General features: G+C 44.5%; 1 protein-coding gene and 1 long non-coding RNA gene across 5 annotated transcripts in view; both read right to left on the reverse strand.

Annotated features, from left to right (window-relative positions):
• Positions 1-16849, reverse strand: part of LOC116561803 (cytochrome b5) — a 36035-nt gene extending 19186 nt beyond the window's left edge. The window contains exon 1 of one of the 4 annotated variants that reach the window (XR_004273615.1): positions 16585-16826. Coding sequence is in view for 3 of the 4 variants with exons in the window: in XM_032293748.1 (XP_032149639.1) it covers positions 16585-16713 (129 nt within the window). In the remaining variant the exon portion in view is untranslated. Of the gene's footprint in view, positions 1-8959; positions 9242-16584 lie in introns of those variants that run through there. The other 3 variants (XM_032293748.1, XM_032293745.1, XM_032293746.1) reach the window with 3 other exon arrangements.
• LOC116561804 lies at positions 11532-13365 on the reverse strand. Its single transcript, XR_004273616.1, has 2 exons — positions 13239-13365; positions 11532-11951 (listed from the first exon to the last, which is right to left on the reverse strand). It is a non-coding gene; the product is annotated as an uncharacterized LOC116561804 (long non-coding RNA).
• Positions 16850-20475: the final 3626 nt, after the last annotated feature.

Below are 20475 nucleotides of genomic sequence, written 5' to 3' on the forward strand. Positions count from 1 at the left end.
ATTTCATCCTTAATTAATGGTGCCAAGCCAGTATTTTCAGATAAACACTGTTGAGTGACCTGCTGTGAAAAATCAACACACTTAAAGCTGATGGCCAACATATAGCTCATCACCTACAAAGCCGAAGCCAGCCTAGCTATGGCCCCAGTCCTGCCTCTTTCTTAATATACTCCAGCAGTAAGGATTTACTTTAAACTGAAAGACGCTCTGTGCAGGCGGTGTTCACCTGCTCCTGGATTCTTCCTGCAGCAGAGATGGCAAGGCTCTCAGGGCCAGCTCTTCACTCACAGCTCCCTCAGGGACAACCGTCTTCCTTCATAATTATGTTGTAAGAACCTCACTGAGAAGACACGTGGCCCGCTTAACACCAGGGAGCTCAGTGGTTTCCACCCAAGGTGATACAAAAAGGAACCTCATGCAAACCTTCTGGGCAATGCTGGCATGCCCCATGGATGGCACACCCACAATTGTTCACATGGCACAGCCAGTCCCTAGAAGGCTGCCTTCATCTGCATGCCATTCTCCAGCTCCCAAATGCTCTCTACTTCGGTAATAAGTAGCAGTGAGATGGTGCACACGTGCCTGCTTCCAAATGAAAATAAGGAGTCCAATTAAAATGAAAAGAAGAGTAAAGTAACAGAAGATGCTTTAGAAAAGCACAATAGTGCAAATATGTCACAAGTCAGCTGTAAAATAGTACAATCAATGCAGACATGATCTTGGGATGACTTTGTATGTTAAGAGGCCAAGAATGATAAAATATACATGAGTGATGTTTCCCTTTCTTTTTAGAATGAGGCCAAAGAGAAATGCTAAATAAAATAGATGTATTATTAGAGATTCCACAGTATATAGGATTTTTAAAACTGCAAGAAAATTATATTTTCTACTTAAGAGTGTACACTAATAATGGATCTATAAAAACTGGCAAGATTAAATAAATTTAGATGCTACTCAATACAGATGATTTTAATAAATACTTAGTGTGAAGGCAATAATCTTAAGGAGAAAGAAAACGCTGCTAGGAAACTCAGTCACTCTAGGTTTCAATATGCAGTCTATACCTGTCTCTTATTCAGAAGCTAGTCACCAGGTGAAAACAATTACCAGCTCCATTCTTCATTCCTGTTGTTTCTAGGGCCATTTTATAGTTGCTTACTTTACTCAGAAAGTAAAAATGGGTATATACGATATTTTTGGAATTATCTTTGCCAGCTATATTCCTCTTTAACACAAATAGTTGGATCAAATGACTGCCTTTAGCTTGACACACCATAATATTTGTATTTAGTGCTGTCCTTAACTCCTAAAATTGCTACATTATAGTGGCCTTGGAAAAGCAAGTTATAAAACCTCAAAGTCAAAGGTTAACAGTCTGACTCAGTCAACAGCAGAGGCTTCTGTTCCCGTAAAGGAAACTAGGGTGGGCCTCTCACTGCAGCGGCCAGTTGGTCTTCCTCACTCGGATCCTCAACCCACTCTTGTCCTTTGTGTATACTGCTGCTGGGATCTCATCCTTAAACACTGTTTTGACCATTTCTTGTACCCTCCTCAAAAACCTATGGTGGTGAATTTCTGCAGCCAAATCAAATGCCTCTGGAACTTCTCAGAGAGCTTCAACACCTATGCTGCACAGGAGGTGCCTCAGCTGAACAAATCAGTTGGGGGGAGGAAGGAAGGGGGAGGGGAAGGGGGAGGGGGACTGCTTATTGCTCCAACGTCTGTTTCTCCTTTCCTCCTTAATACTTAAAACTCTGAGCTGGGAACGGCCACTAAAGAAAGATGTTAGAGATACTACCCAGCCTCCCTGCAGCTGCGTATCCCATGTGGTTAAACTCTGGCTCATGGAATGGAAGCCGCTTCCAGGAGTCTTCCCTCCAGAGCGGTAGACCTCCTTCCTTAATCCCTTCCTTAATCCCGCTGCCTGGAGTGGAGATGCTGTTTCTGAGCACCTGGATGACGGCTGTCCCAGGACTGGCCAGAAGGGAGCGGGATGCAGCTATCGCACAGCTCTGGACGCAAAGCTCACTTCCTGAGGGCAAATAAATTCCTATCCTGCTTAAGCCAGTTATTAGGTGATCTCCTGAGCCCAATCCTAATTACTACAGCAATCATTTAGTCAAGAAACATGACCTGAACATGCAGAAGCACCTGAAACGCACGAATACACAGTTGCAAGCCTTGAGAAGCTTTCTACCAGTCAGGGTTTGACATGCACCAAACACCAAGAGGAACATGAAGGGGCATCTGAATTGCTGCCTGAACACAGCAGAGTCTGGAAAACTGGGAGCTATTAAAAAATAACCTTGGCCCCTTTAGAATAGTTAGGATGTGGATCAACAGAACAGATAAGATGAAGAAGCTGAGAAGGAAAGGCTTGAAGAACATGCTGGAGGAACCATCACCACAGAGAAGGGCAGGCTGGTAGGACCCCGTGGTGCGCAGACCAGGCACCCCAACACCAGCGTGGTACCGGGATCTGACCCAGCCTGGAGGCTTCTCCAACCCTGTCTCCCCCTCCACCCACCCAGCCTTAATACTTAACTCCCCTCAGCTTCCTGCACAGCCCACTATCCTCCACCTGCTCTGTGAGCCCGGCATCAAAAGCAGGCAACTGAGCTAGAGATCTTGACTCAATGCAGTGGAGTGAAGGTGAAAAATCCCAGAGGCTCAGAGTTGCAAAGGACCTTCAGAAAACCAACAAACTAAATTGTCAGATGGAGAACATGGGACGCAGAGAAAGAAGCCCAGTGCCACACTGACAGCTCAGGAGGGAGGTGGGACAGGAACCCTGCTTTTTGACTTTGAGAGTTCAGCTTGCCCCACCTTTTTTCCTGAACATGCAAATAAAATGACCATTTCTACATTTCTGAATAAAGTGTCTTTAAACATAAAAAGATGTCTTAAAAATAAAGTTTCTTCATAAATTTCCCTTTTGAGAATTTGGGAGAAAATTCCACACACGTCTAAACTTCAGGAAATGTTGTCATTTGCCTTGCCTTTCTGGGCCTTAGCAAGTACAAAAGATTCAGAAGACAAACACACACACACGCACACACACACACCACCTTCTGTCAGGGCTCCACCTGACTACAAGGTTGTCCCTATTAAACAGTTAAAGCATATGCTGAGTGACACTACAATATGACAATCTGCAGCACGTCAAAGTCATGCCTTCCAAGGGTCTGCATAACCAAGTAAAAAGTCAACGACAACCAGAAAAAAACCCTTTTCACCTAAAAGCAACGCTATGTGACCGAAGTCCATCAATGCTGGAGTTTTAAACAGGATCTTTCATTCCAAACACTTAACACTGCCAAAAAAGGTGGAGTAAAGAGATTGTCCATAAACAATGACTAGGCAAAAAAAAAAAAAAAAAAAAAAATGTATTTAAAGAGCTTATCTGCAATAGTTAACCCAAAAACGAAAACAATTCAAAAGACTTTGGAGAATGAACAATTGATGCAAGATTTAGAATAAGATAACAAGATGGTCTGACCAAATGTTTCCTATCATTTCTGGATGCTGTTTTTCTAAGATGGCAAAGGGTGGTGGCCTCAAAGTTGATTTGAATTTATGAGACTTCTGTCCTGCTCCATTCTGGACTCTGTTGAGGGGCCAGCGTCTGCATGGGGCACAGACTTGGCACTTCATATTCATCCTCACAAGCATTGTTGGAATTACTTCCCATTTCACCTCGAAGGTCATGGCATGAAACTAAAGAGGCCCCTCCGGCAGTCACCCAGCTTGCCTATGGGACCCACAAACTCATTCAAACATCTGATAAATGCCAAGCCATGCTCTGTTGCTACCAAAATGGCAAAGTCATGGTCCCACCCTCAAGAAGTTAGAATCTAATAAGGATACTGACATGTAGACAAATAGCTAGATGTGGCAAGCACCAGGTGTGGGAGTTATGGCACAAAAGACGGAGGGATTAACTCTCCCAGGAGTGTGAGGCACAGAAAGGACCCAGGAGGGGTCACTCAGGAGGCAATGCTTGAACTCCATGTGAACATTTCAGCAGGAGTTTGCCAGGTGAGCAAGGAGAGGCATCCCAAGCCCAGGACACAGACACATGGAGGCTCTGAGGCAGAACACAATGGTGTCACGGAGGATACAGGGGTAACTTTACATGGCTCGGGTGACGGCTTGGGTCTCCAGTGAGAAATTAACCCAGAAAGGCCAGACTGGAAGAGAGCACCTGGAGTTTTTGCCAAAGATCTCTGCATTTCAGAGCCTGAACAAATGCCTTCAATTTCTCTCCTTTCCACTCTAGCAGCTAGCGAAAAAGTCTAGGGACAAATAATGACAAACATCAGTGGGTAACGTTTAACAAATGCTCACCGTGTACAGGGAAGTGTTCTGAGTACTTGTGTGGACCCTTCCAAAGCTCACAAGCCCAAGAGGCAGGCATTACCATTACTACCCCACTTTACAGATGGAGAAGCAGCACCAGGTGACAGAGCCCGTTAGGGGAGGCCCTGGGGAATGAACAAAGGCCGCCTGACTCCACACCGGGTCTCTTAACGCTGTGTGTACTGAGAGAAGAGCCACTTCCCTGATATCTGCTAACAGGGTTCTAAGTCCAGATGATTCTGCGTCCCTCAGGCACAGTCCATCTGGCAGCTACCCACCTGCAAGATTATGTGATATAATTCATTAGTAGCCTCTTTGGCAAGTAAGAGACGTTTGAGAAAGATCAATTCACTTTCCTTTCTTCCCCATCCCCATTTTATATTGCCACGGAGACAGTGTATAGTTCCTGGCACTGTTCCTGGCCTTTGGAAAGTGCTGAAGGCCAATTCCAGCACCAAACCCAAGGGACCCCCTTCTCACCACCTCTCCTTCTTCACCAAACCCAAGGGACCCCCTTCTCATCACCTCTCCTTCTTTAAAAGGTTTCTATGGATTTAATCAACTGGCCGGATGCTACAAAATTACAAAATTTTACAAAAATTAGCCAGGCAAGGTGTTGGGCACCTATAATCCCAGCTACTCGGGAGGCTGAGACAGGGATAAGTGCTTGAACCCAGAAGGCAGAGAGCCAAGATCACACCAGTCACTCCAGCCTGGACAGAGCGAGACCCCATCTCAAAAATAAATAAATACAAAAGATGAGATAACAGAATAGCCTACGCTGAGCCCAGAGGTGGAAAGAAAGGAGGACTAACAGTGGCATGTACCCATCTCTCTCTCTTGTTTTGTTTTTCCCTCTCCATACCAAATAACTAGGCCTCTCCTTCCTTTTGTGTTTAGTATCAATCATGATAAACTGGTGGAAACATGCAGGTGAAACAAAGGAGATAAAAATGATTAAATCTCACCCAACAGCCATTCCGTATCAGTTTGCTAATACTGATAAACTTTTCATTCTTCATTCAATCAAAAAATACTTATTTAATCCTTTCTATGTGCCAGCATTGTTCTAAGAGCTGGATTTATCAGAGCATAAAAGAGAAAAAGTCCTGCATTCACAGAGCATACGTTTCTAGTGGAAGGACACAGACAAGCAATAACTAATACATGAGTAATAAACTAATAAACACCGTATGTTATACACGCTACAGGGGGAAAACTCAGCAGCGTACCTGGGCTCAGGAGTGCAGGGGCTGGGGTAACCTCCAGGTTTAAATACAGTGGTCAGGACACGAGGTGATAGCGAGTGAGTACTCAAAGGAGGTGAGGCAGGAAGCCGTAAGTTATTTGGGGAGAAAAACCTTCCAGTGCAAAGAATGGAAAATGGATCACACTTCAACTATGTCTAGGAATTCTTTGCCTCATCCTAAGTCACTTTAAAAAGTTTTACATTTCGGCCAGGTACAGTGGCTCATGCCTGTAATTCCAGCATTTTGGAAGGCCAAGGCAGGTAGACCACTTGAGCCTGAGAAGTTTGAGATCACCTGGACAACATGGCAAACCCCCATCTAAAAAAAAAAAAAAAAAATATATATATATATATATATATATATATATATATATATATAAGCTGGGCATGGTGGTGCATGCCTGTAGCCCCAGCTACTTGGGGGGCTGAGGTTGGAGAATCACCTGAGTCCAGGTGGTGAAGGCTGCAGTGAACCATGATCACACCACTGCACTCTAGCCTGAGTGACTGAGTGAGACCATGTCTCAAAAAAAAAAAGTTTATGATCTATGATTCATTCTGAGTTAATTTTGGCTTAAGATGTGAAGTTTATGTCAAGGTTTATATTTTTGGTTATTGATGTCCAGTTGTTCCAGAATTATGTGCTGAAAAGGCTATCCTTCCTCCATCGAATTGCTTTTCCATTTCTGTCAACAATGAGGTAGAAATCTTTGTGTGAGTCCATCTCTGGCCTCTCTATTCTGCTGCATGGACATATGCACGTGTCTCTCTGCCAGAACTATACTTTCCTTACAACTGCAGCCAAATCCTAAGTGCTAAAATTGGGCAGTGTGATCAGCCCTTGAAGGGCTTAAACAGAGTATACTGACCCGATCTGACTTCAAAAATGTCACTCTGTTATGGAGAGAATATGCTGTTGGGGGCAGGAGGAGACCAACCAGGAGAACAGCATCAGAGATGGTAAAGAATGGTGAGATTCTGACATTATGAAAGTTAAGCCCACAGAACATCCTGGTGGACTGGATGTGGAGATGAGAACAAGAGAAGAGAGGAGTACGACCCCTAGGATTTGGGCCTGAACAACTGGGAGGATGGAACTGCCATCTGCTGAGATGGGATGTGTGAGGGAGCCAGTGTGGGACAGGAAGTGTTTCACACTTTGTGGTGAGAAGCCTGGCCTCAGGGATACAAGAACCAGTTCAGGACAGAGGTCTTTCTGGCCAGGATGTCATTAGCACATTACAGCCATGCTACTGTGTAAGCCTGCCAAAGTGGAAAAGCCCAGGCCCCAGGGAACCCTCCAATAAGGAGGTCAAACCAAAGAGACTCGGAAAAGGAGACAGAAGGTGGAGGGAGGAGGGAACGGCAACCCAAGGGGGCAAGCATCCACGTCAGAGTCTGCTGAGCCACTGTGTTGAGAACTGAGAACTGACAAGGCACCTCGGGAGACCTTGGCAACCACAGCCCTTGCAGTGAGCAGGTGTGGTATAAAAGGGAACGGAGGAGGTGGACTAGAGTCCCAGCCTAACCCTTTCAGAGGGTTCTACTACATAGGGGAGCAGAAAAAATCCTGGAGAGGGCAGGAGAGTCAAGGGAGGCCGTGTGTGTGTGTGTGTGTGTGTGTGTGTGTGTGTGTGTGTGTGTGGCGTGTGTGTGTGTGTGTGTGTGTGTCTGTGTGTGTTTCAGGGGAGAAGGGACTCTGTGCGCTTTGCAGAAGAGAGTGTGTATTTGTGTGTGTGTGTGTGTGTGTCTGTGTGTGTGTGTTTTTCAGGGGAGAAGGGAGTGTGTGCTTCGTAGGAGAGGAGAAAAAAAAACAGCAGGAACACTAATGAGAATAATCCAGCAGGGTGTAGGCCCCTAGGGGCCTGGTTTATACCTGGAATCATCCTCCAAGGATCAGCAGGTGACTTAGGGAACTTCTGTAAGTGAGAAGGGGAACTGGATCTCAGGTGGGCTCAGGCAGGAAGAGATTGGAAAATGCAGACAAATGTGCTCCCTTCCCTTTAATTCTCCCCTTTCTTTCTAGTGACTTCATGGGAGCCTTCCTCTATGCCTTGTGTTCTAAGCTCTGAGACAATGTCACAATCCAGACTTTCACAATAAAGTCCCACTAGCTTCTAAGTGCGCAATTCTCAGGGCCAAAATCTCAGGCCAAGGTCTACAGAGTAAGAAGAATCACACGCGTATGTGCCGTGTGTGGAGAAAGGGAGAAAAAATAAGATAGTCACAGAACAGGGGCTTGTGTCTGTTCCTCCACCAGGCTCTCCTTTTCCATCCCGGCAAGAGTCACTTCCTGGCACCCGACAAGGGCCGGGTGCACAGCAGCCAGGCAGGCAGGAGCCCTCATCGCGTGGAGAAAGCAGTAGACAGACAGGCAGCGTATCACAACCAGTTGGTCTAACTGTGAGCAGAGGCACAAAACAGGATGGGACACTGTGCTGAGACCTAAACGGGACTGAGGAGAAACCAGGGCAAAGGTTTTAAGGCAGAAACAAGTTTGGCTTGTTTGAGAAGCAGAGAGAGGGTCAATGTGATCAGGTGTGGGCATTAGCAGGGAGGGGTGTGTTATCTGCTGAGGTGGTGGAGGTAGGTAAGGGTCTGATCACTCAGAGCTTTCTAAACCAGGGCAAAGAGATAAGATTTTATTCTCAATGCAACAGGAAGCCATTGAAAGGAACTGAACAGAGAAATGACAATCTGTTTCCAAAAGATAAAGGCTTTTTTGGTGCGTTTCTTCTAGAAATCTCACTTTTTAATGCAATAAATAGCATATATTACTCAAGCTGAAAACTCATAAAACCGCCACCCATTTGATGGAACTAATGAAATACTGAGAATTGCCTGTCCAGGGGCCACCATGAGAGGTGGCAAAGACACAAAAGAGGCCATGCCAGGGCATCTGCTCTCAGCTTGGAGGAGAAAGATGTTCTAACACCCTGCAGCCAACCACATGGCAAATGCAGAGGGAATGTGGACCCAGAAGGGGCAGGGGAGAGATTAGTTGAACCCACTGAGGAATTTATCAGAGCAGGAACCTCCTCTGATTTCCATTTAATCAATCCCTGCCAGGGCAGTCATTTAAGAGGCCTTTTCCAAAACAACACTGGCCTCGTCACACACACACACCACACGAGTAAGCGATCAGCTTCCTAACCAAAACCACACCGATGCTTCAGCCCCTGCCTGGTGACAGCAGCATCCAGGTCAGGAACAGAGACTGTACAGACTCCACCCGACTCTATTTAAAAACTCCTCTACAAGAAACAAGAATGGCTGTTTCCTTCACCTCCTAGAAGGCAACATAGTAAACTGACAACAGATGGAAAGAAAAGCAGATTTTTGCCTATTAACCTTCCAAGGGTTTTGACTTTGTTCAGATCTTTGCATCACAAATTCCCTTTGCTTTCTCCCTGGTTCCTAGAGAGAATTCCTCAGTGATGGAAGTCTCCAGCAAATGACAGCAACTCTATCAGTGGGATGGACTTTTGCTTTCAAAGCTATACTAGTTCTCTTCGGTACTCCTTGGGTCTCAAGCCTCAGCAGCAGACTCAGCACTGAAGACACTGGGCCGCAGCGCCCACAGCCTGGATTGAAGCCCTGCCTTTGCTCCTTATTGGCTGTGGGACTTGCTGAGCAAGTTGCAAAATCTCCCTAAGCCACACTATCTAACCTTTAAAAGGGAGGACACTGTCACCACCAATCCCACAGGGTTGTTTTGAAGGTTAAAAGCACAGGCCAGGCACAGTGGCTCACACCTGTAATCTCAGCACTTTGGGAGGCCAAGGCTGGTGGATCACCTGAGATCAGGAGTTCGAGATCAACCTGACCAACATGATGAAACCCCATCTCTACTGAAAATACAAAATTAGTCAGCATGGTGGTGCATTCCTGTAATCTCAGCTACTTCAGAGGCTGAGGAAAAAGAATCGCTTGAACCCGGTAGGTGGAAGGTTGTAGTGAGCAGAGATTGCACCATTGAACTCCAGCCTGGACAAAAGCAAAACTCCAGCTCAAAATAAATAAATAAATAAAAGCAAAAACACAAAGCTTTTATGTGCAAAAAACACTCTATGTCCATAAACATAGAGCCAATGTCCACTGCTATCACTTTTCTTATTAGCTCACTAGGGACTGCTGAGGATGGGAGGATTAAAGAATAGCATTTACTTAACACTTTCTGAGAAGAGGGAAAGAAGGCTGAAAATATTTTTCGACCCAGCTAATTCTGGACACAGCTGCACAAAGCTTGATGAATAGGTCTGCCAAGAACAAACAATAGCAGGCACTAAAAGAATCAAGCTAGAAACGGATATTCCCAAGGCCTTCAGCTACAGAAGAGTTCAAGTGATTCCATTTCAAACAGGCTTCCGTGCCCACCAGCCAGGCAGAGGGGACCCTTAACTGAGCCTAGAGGCTATTAATCACCCTACCCTTCCCCAAAGTCCACATCCCTTATCCTCTGCACCCTCCAGAGCCTCCCCAGCATCAGTGCTGGTTCACATGACATCATTTTGGCATGGGCCTGTCTAGAGACACAATTCTACAGATGTAAGAAAGTAACTTCTAGCCACCAGCCACAGAGATGTCAGCTCTCCCTAAGCCAACAGGCAGCACAGGCCAGATTCTATTCAACAGCAAGAACTGAGATGTCCCCACCCAGTCTTCAGTTCACCCTCCCGGTCCCCATGTTAGAATTCTGAAGAGGCACTGAACAGAGAAATGACAGTTTCTCTGTTACTATAGTTATCCAGTTACTACCTACACTCAAGACTATGTTCCCAAGAAAACTAGGTCCAAGAGTCACATGGAAGAAAGCGCACTGGATTAACATGTAGGGAATGGCTCTGAGCCTGCTACTCAGCTTAGTAGTCAGCTGCGGCCTCCCATCACTCTTCTGATGCTCTGAGCCTTCAGACAATGAAATTCTTTCATAGAATACACAGGTATTATCGCCACAGCTGCATTTTTAAGAGAATTTGTAAGCTAAAGGTGCTAAAAAATTATTCCATACATTTCCCCTTCTGACAGAAATACACAGCCAAATAATTCAGGAAGGGAGGCAAGTAAGGTGCCACCAAGTTCCTCAGCTCCTAGGAACTGAGAAATGCACACACTGCCGTGCCAGCCCTCAGAGTCCCAATGGGACAAACCACCCAGGGTGCTCTGGTAGCACACAACAAAATGTAGCGTGGCTCATGTCTGTAATCCCAGCACTTTGGGAGGCCAAAGGGGGCAGATCACTTGAGCACAGGTGCTTGAGACCAGCCTGCGCAACACAAGACTCCATCTCTACAAAAAAATACAAAAATCAGCTGCGCATGGTGGCTCACACCTCTGTTCCCAGCTATTTAAGAGGGAAGAATGCTTGCGCCTTGAAGACTGAGGCTGCAGTGAGCTGAGATCGCACCACTGCACTCCAGCCTGGGCAACAGAGCAAGGAGAGAGGATTCTGTAGGTTAGGATCCCTCTATCCAATCAGGAGGCAGCCTGGGAACAGGAGTTACTAAAACTCAGAACTGCTCCCTCAACATCTATTTAGCGGGAAAATGGCAGATTACAGAGCAGCATGCAGAGCACATATCCATGGCTGTGAAGCACATCCACAAGCAGGGCGTTGCGTGGCAAGTGTGCAAACTGCTCATGCAGCCACCTTCAGGTAGCAGAGCTCCAGGCAGCTTTGATTTTCTTCTTTGCAGTTTTCCACACTGTCCAATTCCTTAACATGATCATGTATCATTTTCCCCTTAAAGTTATATTTAAAAGCTCCCAAAATGGAATGATTTCCAATCATGCAAAGCACACACTCCTGGAAAATCATATTTCAAGTGAATATTTGTATTTTGAATCATTTTGTTTACTAACATAATTTCTCAGATATGTTCCCACTAATGTACCTTCCACACAAAAAATTATAACAATTTATTTTAAATTTTTAATTCAATCAAAATATAGTCATTTAAATGCCTTCTCTTTACATACATTTTCCAATGTTTTCACACATATTATTTCTCTCAATGTAGATGCCAGTGACAGAGTAGTCCCCACTTTGGAACAAGGAAAGTGACTGAACTACTTGACTTGCCCAGGGTCACCTCCTTGATAGGTCTATAACCAGGTCCAGTTTCCTAACCCCAGCCCAGTGCTTTCCCATGAGTGCCCAGAGGGACCTGGGTTGTTCAGACTCCACTCAACTACAAAGGCGCTTATCAGCCATCTTCCACAGGAGGACTTTTCAGAATACCAGATATTCACATTAAGTAGAATTGAGCGTATTATTTATTCCTTGATTTACCAAAGCTGGCCTGCCTGTGTTCTCCCTTCCTTATTTATAATTTTCATCCACCTTAAAGATAATCAAAAAGCAAAAGTTAATTTGCTGTTTCTTTGCTGTTTCAAAACGAAGTTGCCTCTTGGAACCTCTTTTCAAAAGTAGCAGCAGGTTATCAAAAAATAAAGAGATATATGTAGAAATATATAAAAGACCCATGGGTTCACATGCCCCAGGTGGCCTTCTAAGCTGTGGTTTTGCTATCACTTTACCCAAGATGCCTAAGCCACCAACACTACCAACGATACCTTTGTAGTTTCCTCCTATGAACTTCAGAATTTCTAAGTTTTATTTACCTAACAGTATATATTAAATAATAATAATAATGTTCCCATTTTATATACTTCAAAGACACATTTTCCAATTGCAGCCTGTTGCCTGAGATTCAAAATATAATCAAATTTTTTTGTAAAAAGCAAAGGCATTTTGTATTTTCTCCCTAAATATGGCAGCTTTCACAAGGACTATGCAATGTAGGCAGCCATGTTCAACGGAAAATAGCAAACAGCAAGTCCCTACAACAAAACCTGCTAGAAAGGACGCTCTTAAGACTCCAAAACTCAGAGTGAGTCAGGAGCCAACAGCTTCTATGAGGCAGAATGCTGTAAAAACATCTAAGGCTCAGGTCCAAGACTATCAGAATCCCAGGATCACTAGAAAATGCTCCATAGAAACAAGATTCCGTTTTTATGATGCAGAGGGAGAAGAGACAACTTCACAAAAAGACATCCTGCTTTATAAACTTCTCCAGGACAGCATCTGTTTCACAAATTAAACAGCCACTGATGTGAACCAAAAGCAACAGCTAATGTAACTTATTAATTACAGAATACCTTTTTTCTCCCTTCCACAGCTCTTTTAAAAACTGAATAAATGCTGCTGCCCAAATCACAGAAAGGGAAAAGCAAACATTTTTCCCCTGGCCCTAAATGCCTGTTTTCATTTCAAATAACTGTCCTTTGAAGTTCTATGATCAAGCAAAGACTCAATTTCACAAATATAAACTCAAAAACTAGAACTCAGGATTGAGAAAAAAAAATCTAGTTCAAAATATGTAGGCAATAAAGCTCAAAATCTTTTAAGTATCAGACAGTGACTAAGCACCTGCTGCTATGTAGATTGCCGTTAATAATCAGCCAGTCTTCCCTCTTAGGTTTCTACCCCTCCTCCTGAACAACAAAACAGCTTTAGAGGCCATTATTCCAGGAGGTCGGAGCACAGGTTGCACAACTGAGCTTCAACCTGTGTTCTTGGCTTGTACCAGCCAGCAGCGCAGGATCCTGCCACCACCGCACCACATACCTTCTCCACATGAACGCAGACGTGTACGTCATTCTAGGATACTCTACAAGAAGGGGAAATATTCAGCCATGAGAAATCTTGTCCATACAGATGCGGGAACTTAGTAAACAGTCTAGCCCATAATGACTGAAAGTTCACTTGAGAATTAGGAGGGGAAGAGAAATCTTTCATATTTAGGTAAATTAGGTGAGATGAAATATTTTTAAGTTGCCACACAAAGGCTTCATGAAATTCTGGAGCCTTTCAACAACAGAAGACAGGAAAGAGGACCCGGCAAGTGGGGAAGAGAGACAGAGGCATTCTGTGCTCATTTCTGTTTTAAAAGTAGGTATAAGACAAACAGACTGGCCTCATAAAACAATGGAAATGAGAGGAATGTAGGAAGAAGTAAAACCACCTGGCAGAGCAGCGTGCTGAAGAACTCTGAGTGAGGAGATGTGAGCTTATTTGAGAGGTAACCCCAGGAACGCAGGAAGTCGCCGGCAAGGAATCCTGGGGTGAACCCAGAGAGAGGCTCCCAAAGGCCTTGCTGGGGGCTGGGAAGCCAATGACTAGTACATGCAGTAAGAAGAGATGGTCACAGAAAGTCAAAGCAAATAATAAAGACTTGTCCATAAAAGGTGGAATCTGGAGGCCTTGCTTGTTCTAAGTTCCACGTGCGTTTTCCCAGAACCACAGGCTGGCAGACAGTGGAGGCAGAAGGCGTGTAGTTCTCCCGACGCCTGAAAATCCCTCCAACGGCCTAGACTCAGCAGGACCAAAACCTAACTCCTCGTTTCTCCCAGACCCTAGCCTCCTCACTCAGGCCATCCTCCTCTTCATTCAGGGGGTTAGCTACCTTCCTGTTCATTTTATTTGAAACGCAGTCTCCACAAAATCTTTAAGAATAAAGGAATTTGTTTTCAGCGAATTTACTTACTCAAGAACTTCTTATCTCTCAGCTTTTCTCAGAAAATTTGTGCACAATCCCTCCTTTCCTGACTCACAGGAATGAAATGTGAAAGTAAATGGTTTCAAGTACATTTTAACAATAATCTTCTCTTCCTTACTATCTCCTTCTGAAAATCTACCCCTAAAAGTCATGTACAATAACCTCAGTAATTCTCAAGAAGAGATTATATGCCCTAGGGGACCTCTGACAATATCTGGAGACATTTCTGGTTGCTATAAATAGGAGAAGTAGGGCTGGTAGGAGATAGGGGAGGTGGTGACTCACACCTGTAATCCCAGCACTTTGGGAGGCCAAGGCGAGTGGATCACCAGAGGTCAGGAGTTCAAGAACAGCCTGGCCAACATGGTGAAACCATGTCTCTACTAAAAATACAAAATTAGCTGGCCATGCTGGTGGGTGCCTGTAATCCCAGCTACTTGGGAGGCTGAGGCAGGAGAATTGCTTGAACCCAAGAGGCAGAGGTTACAGTGAGCGGAGACTGCACCATCGCACTCTAGCCTGGGCAACAAGAGCGAAACTCTATTAAAAAAAAAAAAAATAGGAGAGGTGGTGGTATCAGTCATCCAGTCATCTAGTGAGTAGAAGGCAGGGAGGCAGCTCAACATCCTGCAATGACCAGGACAGACAGCACAACAAAGATCAGCTGGCCCAAAATGCCAACAGTGCCAAGGTTGAAAAATCTCCTTTTAGGAGTAAACAAGAAGAAAAGAAAAAGTTCATAATATAAAAATCCTAATATTCTCTTATAAATGTTACTTTTTTTAATAGACATGAATAGACAAAGCACACATTGTATCTTAAAATTCCACAATTACATATACCATGGGTTGTAGGTAGACATTTAGAATCAATGATAACTGATGTCATCTGGCAGGATCTACAGCTGGGCAGGAGGGAGAGGGCAGGTCAGCTGATTCCCTAACATAAGCCCCTCCTAACTAAATGGAAACAGGAGCGAAATATCTTACCAATAAATATCAACTCCAGCCGTATTTTTATGTAATTGTATTTATTTAGAGACAGGGTCTCACTGTGTTGCCCAAGCTAGAGTGCAGTGGCCTGATCTTGGCTCACTGCAACCTCCGCCTCCCAGGTTCAAGGGATTCTCCTAACTACAGGTGTGCGCCACCACACGTGGCTAATTTTTGTGTTTTGGGGGTTAGGCGCTTCGCCATGTTGGTCAGGCTGGTCTCGAACTCCTAGACTCAAATGATCCGCCTGCCTCGGCCTCCCAAAGTGCTGTGATTACAGGTGTGAGCCAGGTACTTGGCCCAGCCTTATTTTTTAAAACAGGCCTTTTGATTTTAATATTTTCTGCAAAACCAAAGTCCTCTAATGTAAACTGTGATCCAGCTCAGACCAGGCCTCTGTCTCCCGGCTTCCCCACTATGTAAAAAATTCCCATCATTAAACTTTCTCATTACTGGGAGAGGGGCTTGTGTACCTGTTAAGATTTATGATTCAGACTCCCACAAAGTGGTAAAACACTTCCAGAGGGTCTAAGACAATAGCCAAAAACGCCTTAGTGTGTGCGGCAAAAATTATAATCGAAAGCAAAAATCTTATCAAAGGAATGTCTTCCTTTGAGTTAACGACGTCATTTTACACCTTCCAAAGCTGCGAGGGGCGAGCCCCAAAGCAGAACGTGCGTTACTCTACCTGGCCTTGTCCTCTGGACTTGCTTGAGCCACACACCCCGCGGTCTCAGGAGTCAAGCACTACACCTGGCTGCCAAAGCGTGACTGGCAGAGGTTAATTAACACCTGCCCTCCTCCAGGTGAACGCGAACGCGAGTGGGCATGGACCGCAAGGTTGGCCCGTGGGTGCCAGGGGAAGCGAGGGCTCGGACCACACCCGACCTCCGCACTCGAGGTCCCCTCAGGCAGGATCCGCGGCTCTCGGGGTGGGTGGTCTCCAGCCCGCCACTCCGGGAATGCCGCCGGTCCTGGATGGACACCCTTTTATTCAAACCCAACGGTGAAAGGGATCCTTTAAAACCCCGGCGTAGCTGCGCGCTCTCCCGATAAGACGCTCCAGCACCGCCGCAGGGCTCGGGCGCCCGCTCCTGCCCAGTGCGCCCTCGGCCCACGCTGCGAGGATGCCGCCGAGCCCGGGCGCTCCCAGGGGCACTGCGTGCGCCGGTGTGCGGATTCAGGGAGCGCTCCCAGGTGCGTACGCGCAGGTGTGCGGACTCGGAGGGGCGCTGCCAGGGGAACACGCGCAGGTGAGCGGACTCGGGGAGAGCTCCCAGGTGTGTACAGGCAAGTGAGCGAACTCGGGGGGTCGCCCAGGCGTACGTGTGCGGACTCCGGTCCGCGAACGACAGGTCATGCCAGGGAACCCCCAAACCCGGCCCACGCTCCCTGCGGCCCAAACCGCTCATCACCAACTCACCTCTTCCAGAAATTTGGTCAAATCGTACACCTTGTGGTGCAGGATCAGCCAGGTGCTCTTGCTGTGGTTGTGCTTCTTAATCTCCTCGAGAGTGTAGTACTTCACGGGCTCGTCAGACTGCTCGGCCATCTCTGTTCGCCGCGAGCCAGGCCCAGCACACACAGCAGCGTCGGGTGGAGCAGAACGGGCGACTCGGCCAGCTCCACCCGGGACATTCCCCGCGCCGGTCACGGAACCGAGGGCTGGGCGGCCGGCTCAGGGGCGGGGCGCCATAGAAGGACCTCCGAGGGTTGGCCAGCATCTTTGTCACTCAAAAGTCCCCGCCTAGGGCCGACCCCCCCCCCACTCTCGGCCAGCCCAAGCGTGGTCCCGCCCAGCGTGGGGATGTTAATTGGCTGCCGGAGGTGCCCATCACAATATCCCGGCTGCCGCAGCGCGCGAAGGCCGCCACGGGACTCCACGGACAAAAGGGGGCTAGGGCAGAGGTGGAAGGTCGGAGGCGTCCCTGCGTGCGAGAGGGCGAGGGGCACCAGCGGGCATCGATGGGCCCGGTGCAGAGTACATTCTTGTGAGGGTAGTGACCTCGGCCGCGAATCGCGAGACTTTCCTAATCGCGGCAGCCTGAGTCCCAGAAGTTAATTTGTAACAAAAGTAGCTGTGTCCAAGTCCATTAAGGGGGCGTCTCGGGGAGCCGTTCACAGGCACCGGAGAGACGAAAGCCTCGTGCGCGCTAGAAAACGGTTTCGCAACTCACCTCTGGAAGCAGATGCGCTGCCCACCAAAAATAAACGACGAACTTTGCCTGACCTCGCTGGGGCTTTGGAATGTCTCATCCTCACAGGAAAAAAAATCCAGGGAATTCATCTTTTCCATAAAAAGTAAAAGTGTCCAAATTATTTCTGTGGCTCTGAAGTAGTTTCTCTGCAGTTATCCAATGACACGGCAAGGCCATGCTGTATACGTACAGGCTATGTACGTTCAAGGTAAATCAGATTGTTTTCTAGGAGTCTGGAAGAGAACCTCCCCAAAGGGCACCCTCTTTCCCTTCTGACACAAGGGAAATACCACATATAAAGAGCTACAAATATTTGAAGGAGGAAAAAAAGAGAAAAAAAAATCCAGCATGTTAAAATTTGATATTTTATTTAGTCCTTTTGAGCAATGTTAGTTAATTCCAAAAGGAACAACATGAGACGTTACACATGTGGGGTCATCCAACCTTCTAGGGACTCAGAAGGCTCCTATACATACTAGGTGTCTGATGAATGTGAGCTCCCTTTCCCCCTGCTTATCTCCTCCATAGGAATGCATACCTACCCAGAAAAAGGAAAACCCACACACACATATTTTTTAAGTATTCCAAAATGATCCATTGCTTTTCCGTGTCAAGCAAACATTTCCAAGTGTAACACTTTGTTATTCAGAGATATTTCCAAAGGTTAAGTAGTGTTAAGAAGGTAAATTATTTGTACTATAATATACTAATCAGTCGTGGTTCATATATAATATAGAAATGTTTTATTTCACATTAACCAACAAAAATATAATGTTGAAATGATTTCCAATCTTTAATTGTGAAATAATTGTAGGTTCACAGTAAGTTGCAAATATAGTAGAGGTGCTGTGTACCCTTCACCCAGTTTTCCCCAATGGTTACATCTTTTTGTAACTGTAGTACAATATCAAAGCCAGGAAATTGGCATTGGTACAATGTATGTGCCTGCAGTAGTCCCCCCTTATCCTCAGGGATAGTTCTAAGACTCTAGGAGATGCCTGAACTCACCAATAGTACCAAACCTGATTACCACTGTGAAAGTCGATCATACAAATGGGGTCATTCTTATCATGCCCAATTAAAACAAAGGCAAGAGGCCAGGGGGAAAAAGCACTCAGGAAACAACGTATATAACTCTAAGAATGTAATTATCTGCAATCCTAGCCAAAGAAACTTCCTACTGTTAACTTAAAACCAGTTTTATCTAATAGCTATTGAAATAACCTGCCTCTACTATAAGAGGTTTTACCCACCACCAACACTCACTAATCAGAACTTGATGTTCCCCAAAACTTTACTAGTGCTAGTGAACTTTCAGAACAATACATGTGTCTCCTTTTTATAAAGCCTCAAACTTTCTCTTTGTTCGTTGGACATACCAAAGACCACCCGTGTATGCTTGGACTTGCAATTCTTGCTTCCCAAATAAAACATTTTAGATTCACCTCTGTATTGTATTTGACTTGGACATACTTGGTATCAAAAGTGGGATTCCAAAGCTGACTCATCTTGGCTTTGGGGTTTGGATGAGGGAATTTTCCTCTTTATTTGGAGAAGGCTATCATCTTTCTTCGTAAGTATGTACTTTATTTTCTGTCAGTTCTTGCATTTACTTGGCCTTTATTAGCATTTGCATCTAATTGGCTTTGTGTATTTGACATTAAACCAAATCACCTAGAAAAATTTAGTTACAAATGGGCTCTCAAAGTTTAGAGGCATGGCAAGATATTTTTTTAAACTCCAGCCGGTAACATGTTTAAACATTACAGAGATCAAACAGTCAATTGTTCTTTAAACTAAAAGACCACAGCTATAAAATCATATACCTCAAATAAGACTTAGATTTCAATTGATACCTGGAGGCAAAGAAAAAAAAAATCAGTACTCAAAGATTGTCTAATTACAAAATACTGTCTCAAAGCTAGCTGAGAGGCTTTCCTCTCTGGAAGCTTCTCCCCTTCTTGCAATTCCTCCTCTTCACCCTTTTATAACCTAAACTTTCTTTTTTCTAAAACACTAAAGTTATTCTGGTATATGAATTATTTAAGTAAAAATACTTGAAACCAGCAGATATAAAATAAAATTGTTTTGACCTTGGTGCTTTTTCGTAAAAGCTAAAGATTAAATTCTTATGTAAAACACTATACTATAAGGAATGGTGGCATTCTCATCTTCAAGGACAAAGAATTGGGAACAAGAAAACACTGTACAGACCTTGTTAGGGCAACTCTTATCTTCTACCCCTCATCATGTAATTCAGACATATTTCCACAGTTATTTTTTTATCAAATCCACTATATTGGTAACTGCCTCAAACTGCTTTACTCAAAATTTGTTTCACAGCCTTTACAGGATTGCAAAAAACTTAAAAGCTTAGTCTTCTCCCATTTTGTCAGAGATTTCAATTTCAATTCAACTGATTTTTAAGAAACTAGTGAGTGTATATGTTTCACTATCTCGTGACTACAATTCTAAAATAAAATCTGTAACATCTTTCTATGTATGTGTATGTGTTTAGGTAAGTTTATGTATATGTACATGTATTACGTGTTCTGTTGCATCTGCATGATAAAATCTGGTACAGTCAGCCAGAAATCCCTTAAGGAATTCTATTTAGATAACATACATACTCATATAAAACATGTAACAACCTCATATTTTTTTACTTTGCCTTACTTAAGCAAATAATTGATAAATTAATTGGTTTTTAAATTGTTGATAAAATTAGAAAAGTCTTCAAAATTGGCAACATTAATATTTGCCTGGGTTTACTGGTCAGTTTTATATTTGTCTCTGCTAGAGTTCTCAATGTTATAAAGCTATAAACCCAGCCTAAAACAAAATAAGGTTTGTGTATGCAATTCTTTGATGGATAAGATTAATTTAATATTGTTGATTTAATAAAAACAGCTGTATTTTCTGAGTTACCAACAGGATAACCAAATATTAAACTTTAAGGTTCTACCATAGGTAAACACTTGATATTAACAGGCTATGGAATTGTAATAAAAACTAACTTAAAATAGTGACTAGCTCTAATATTTTAATTTTCCATAAGTAATTTAGGTATAATTACTTAAATTAGGTAATTAGAAATGAAATAAACAATTATAAAT

Source organism: Sapajus apella, unplaced genomic scaffold (genome assembly GCF_009761245.1).
Source record: "Sapajus apella isolate SASKATOON/1434 unplaced genomic scaffold, GSC_monkey_1.0 scaffold30, whole genome shotgun sequence".
NCBI lineage: Eukaryota > Metazoa > Chordata > Mammalia > Primates > Cebidae > Sapajus > Sapajus apella.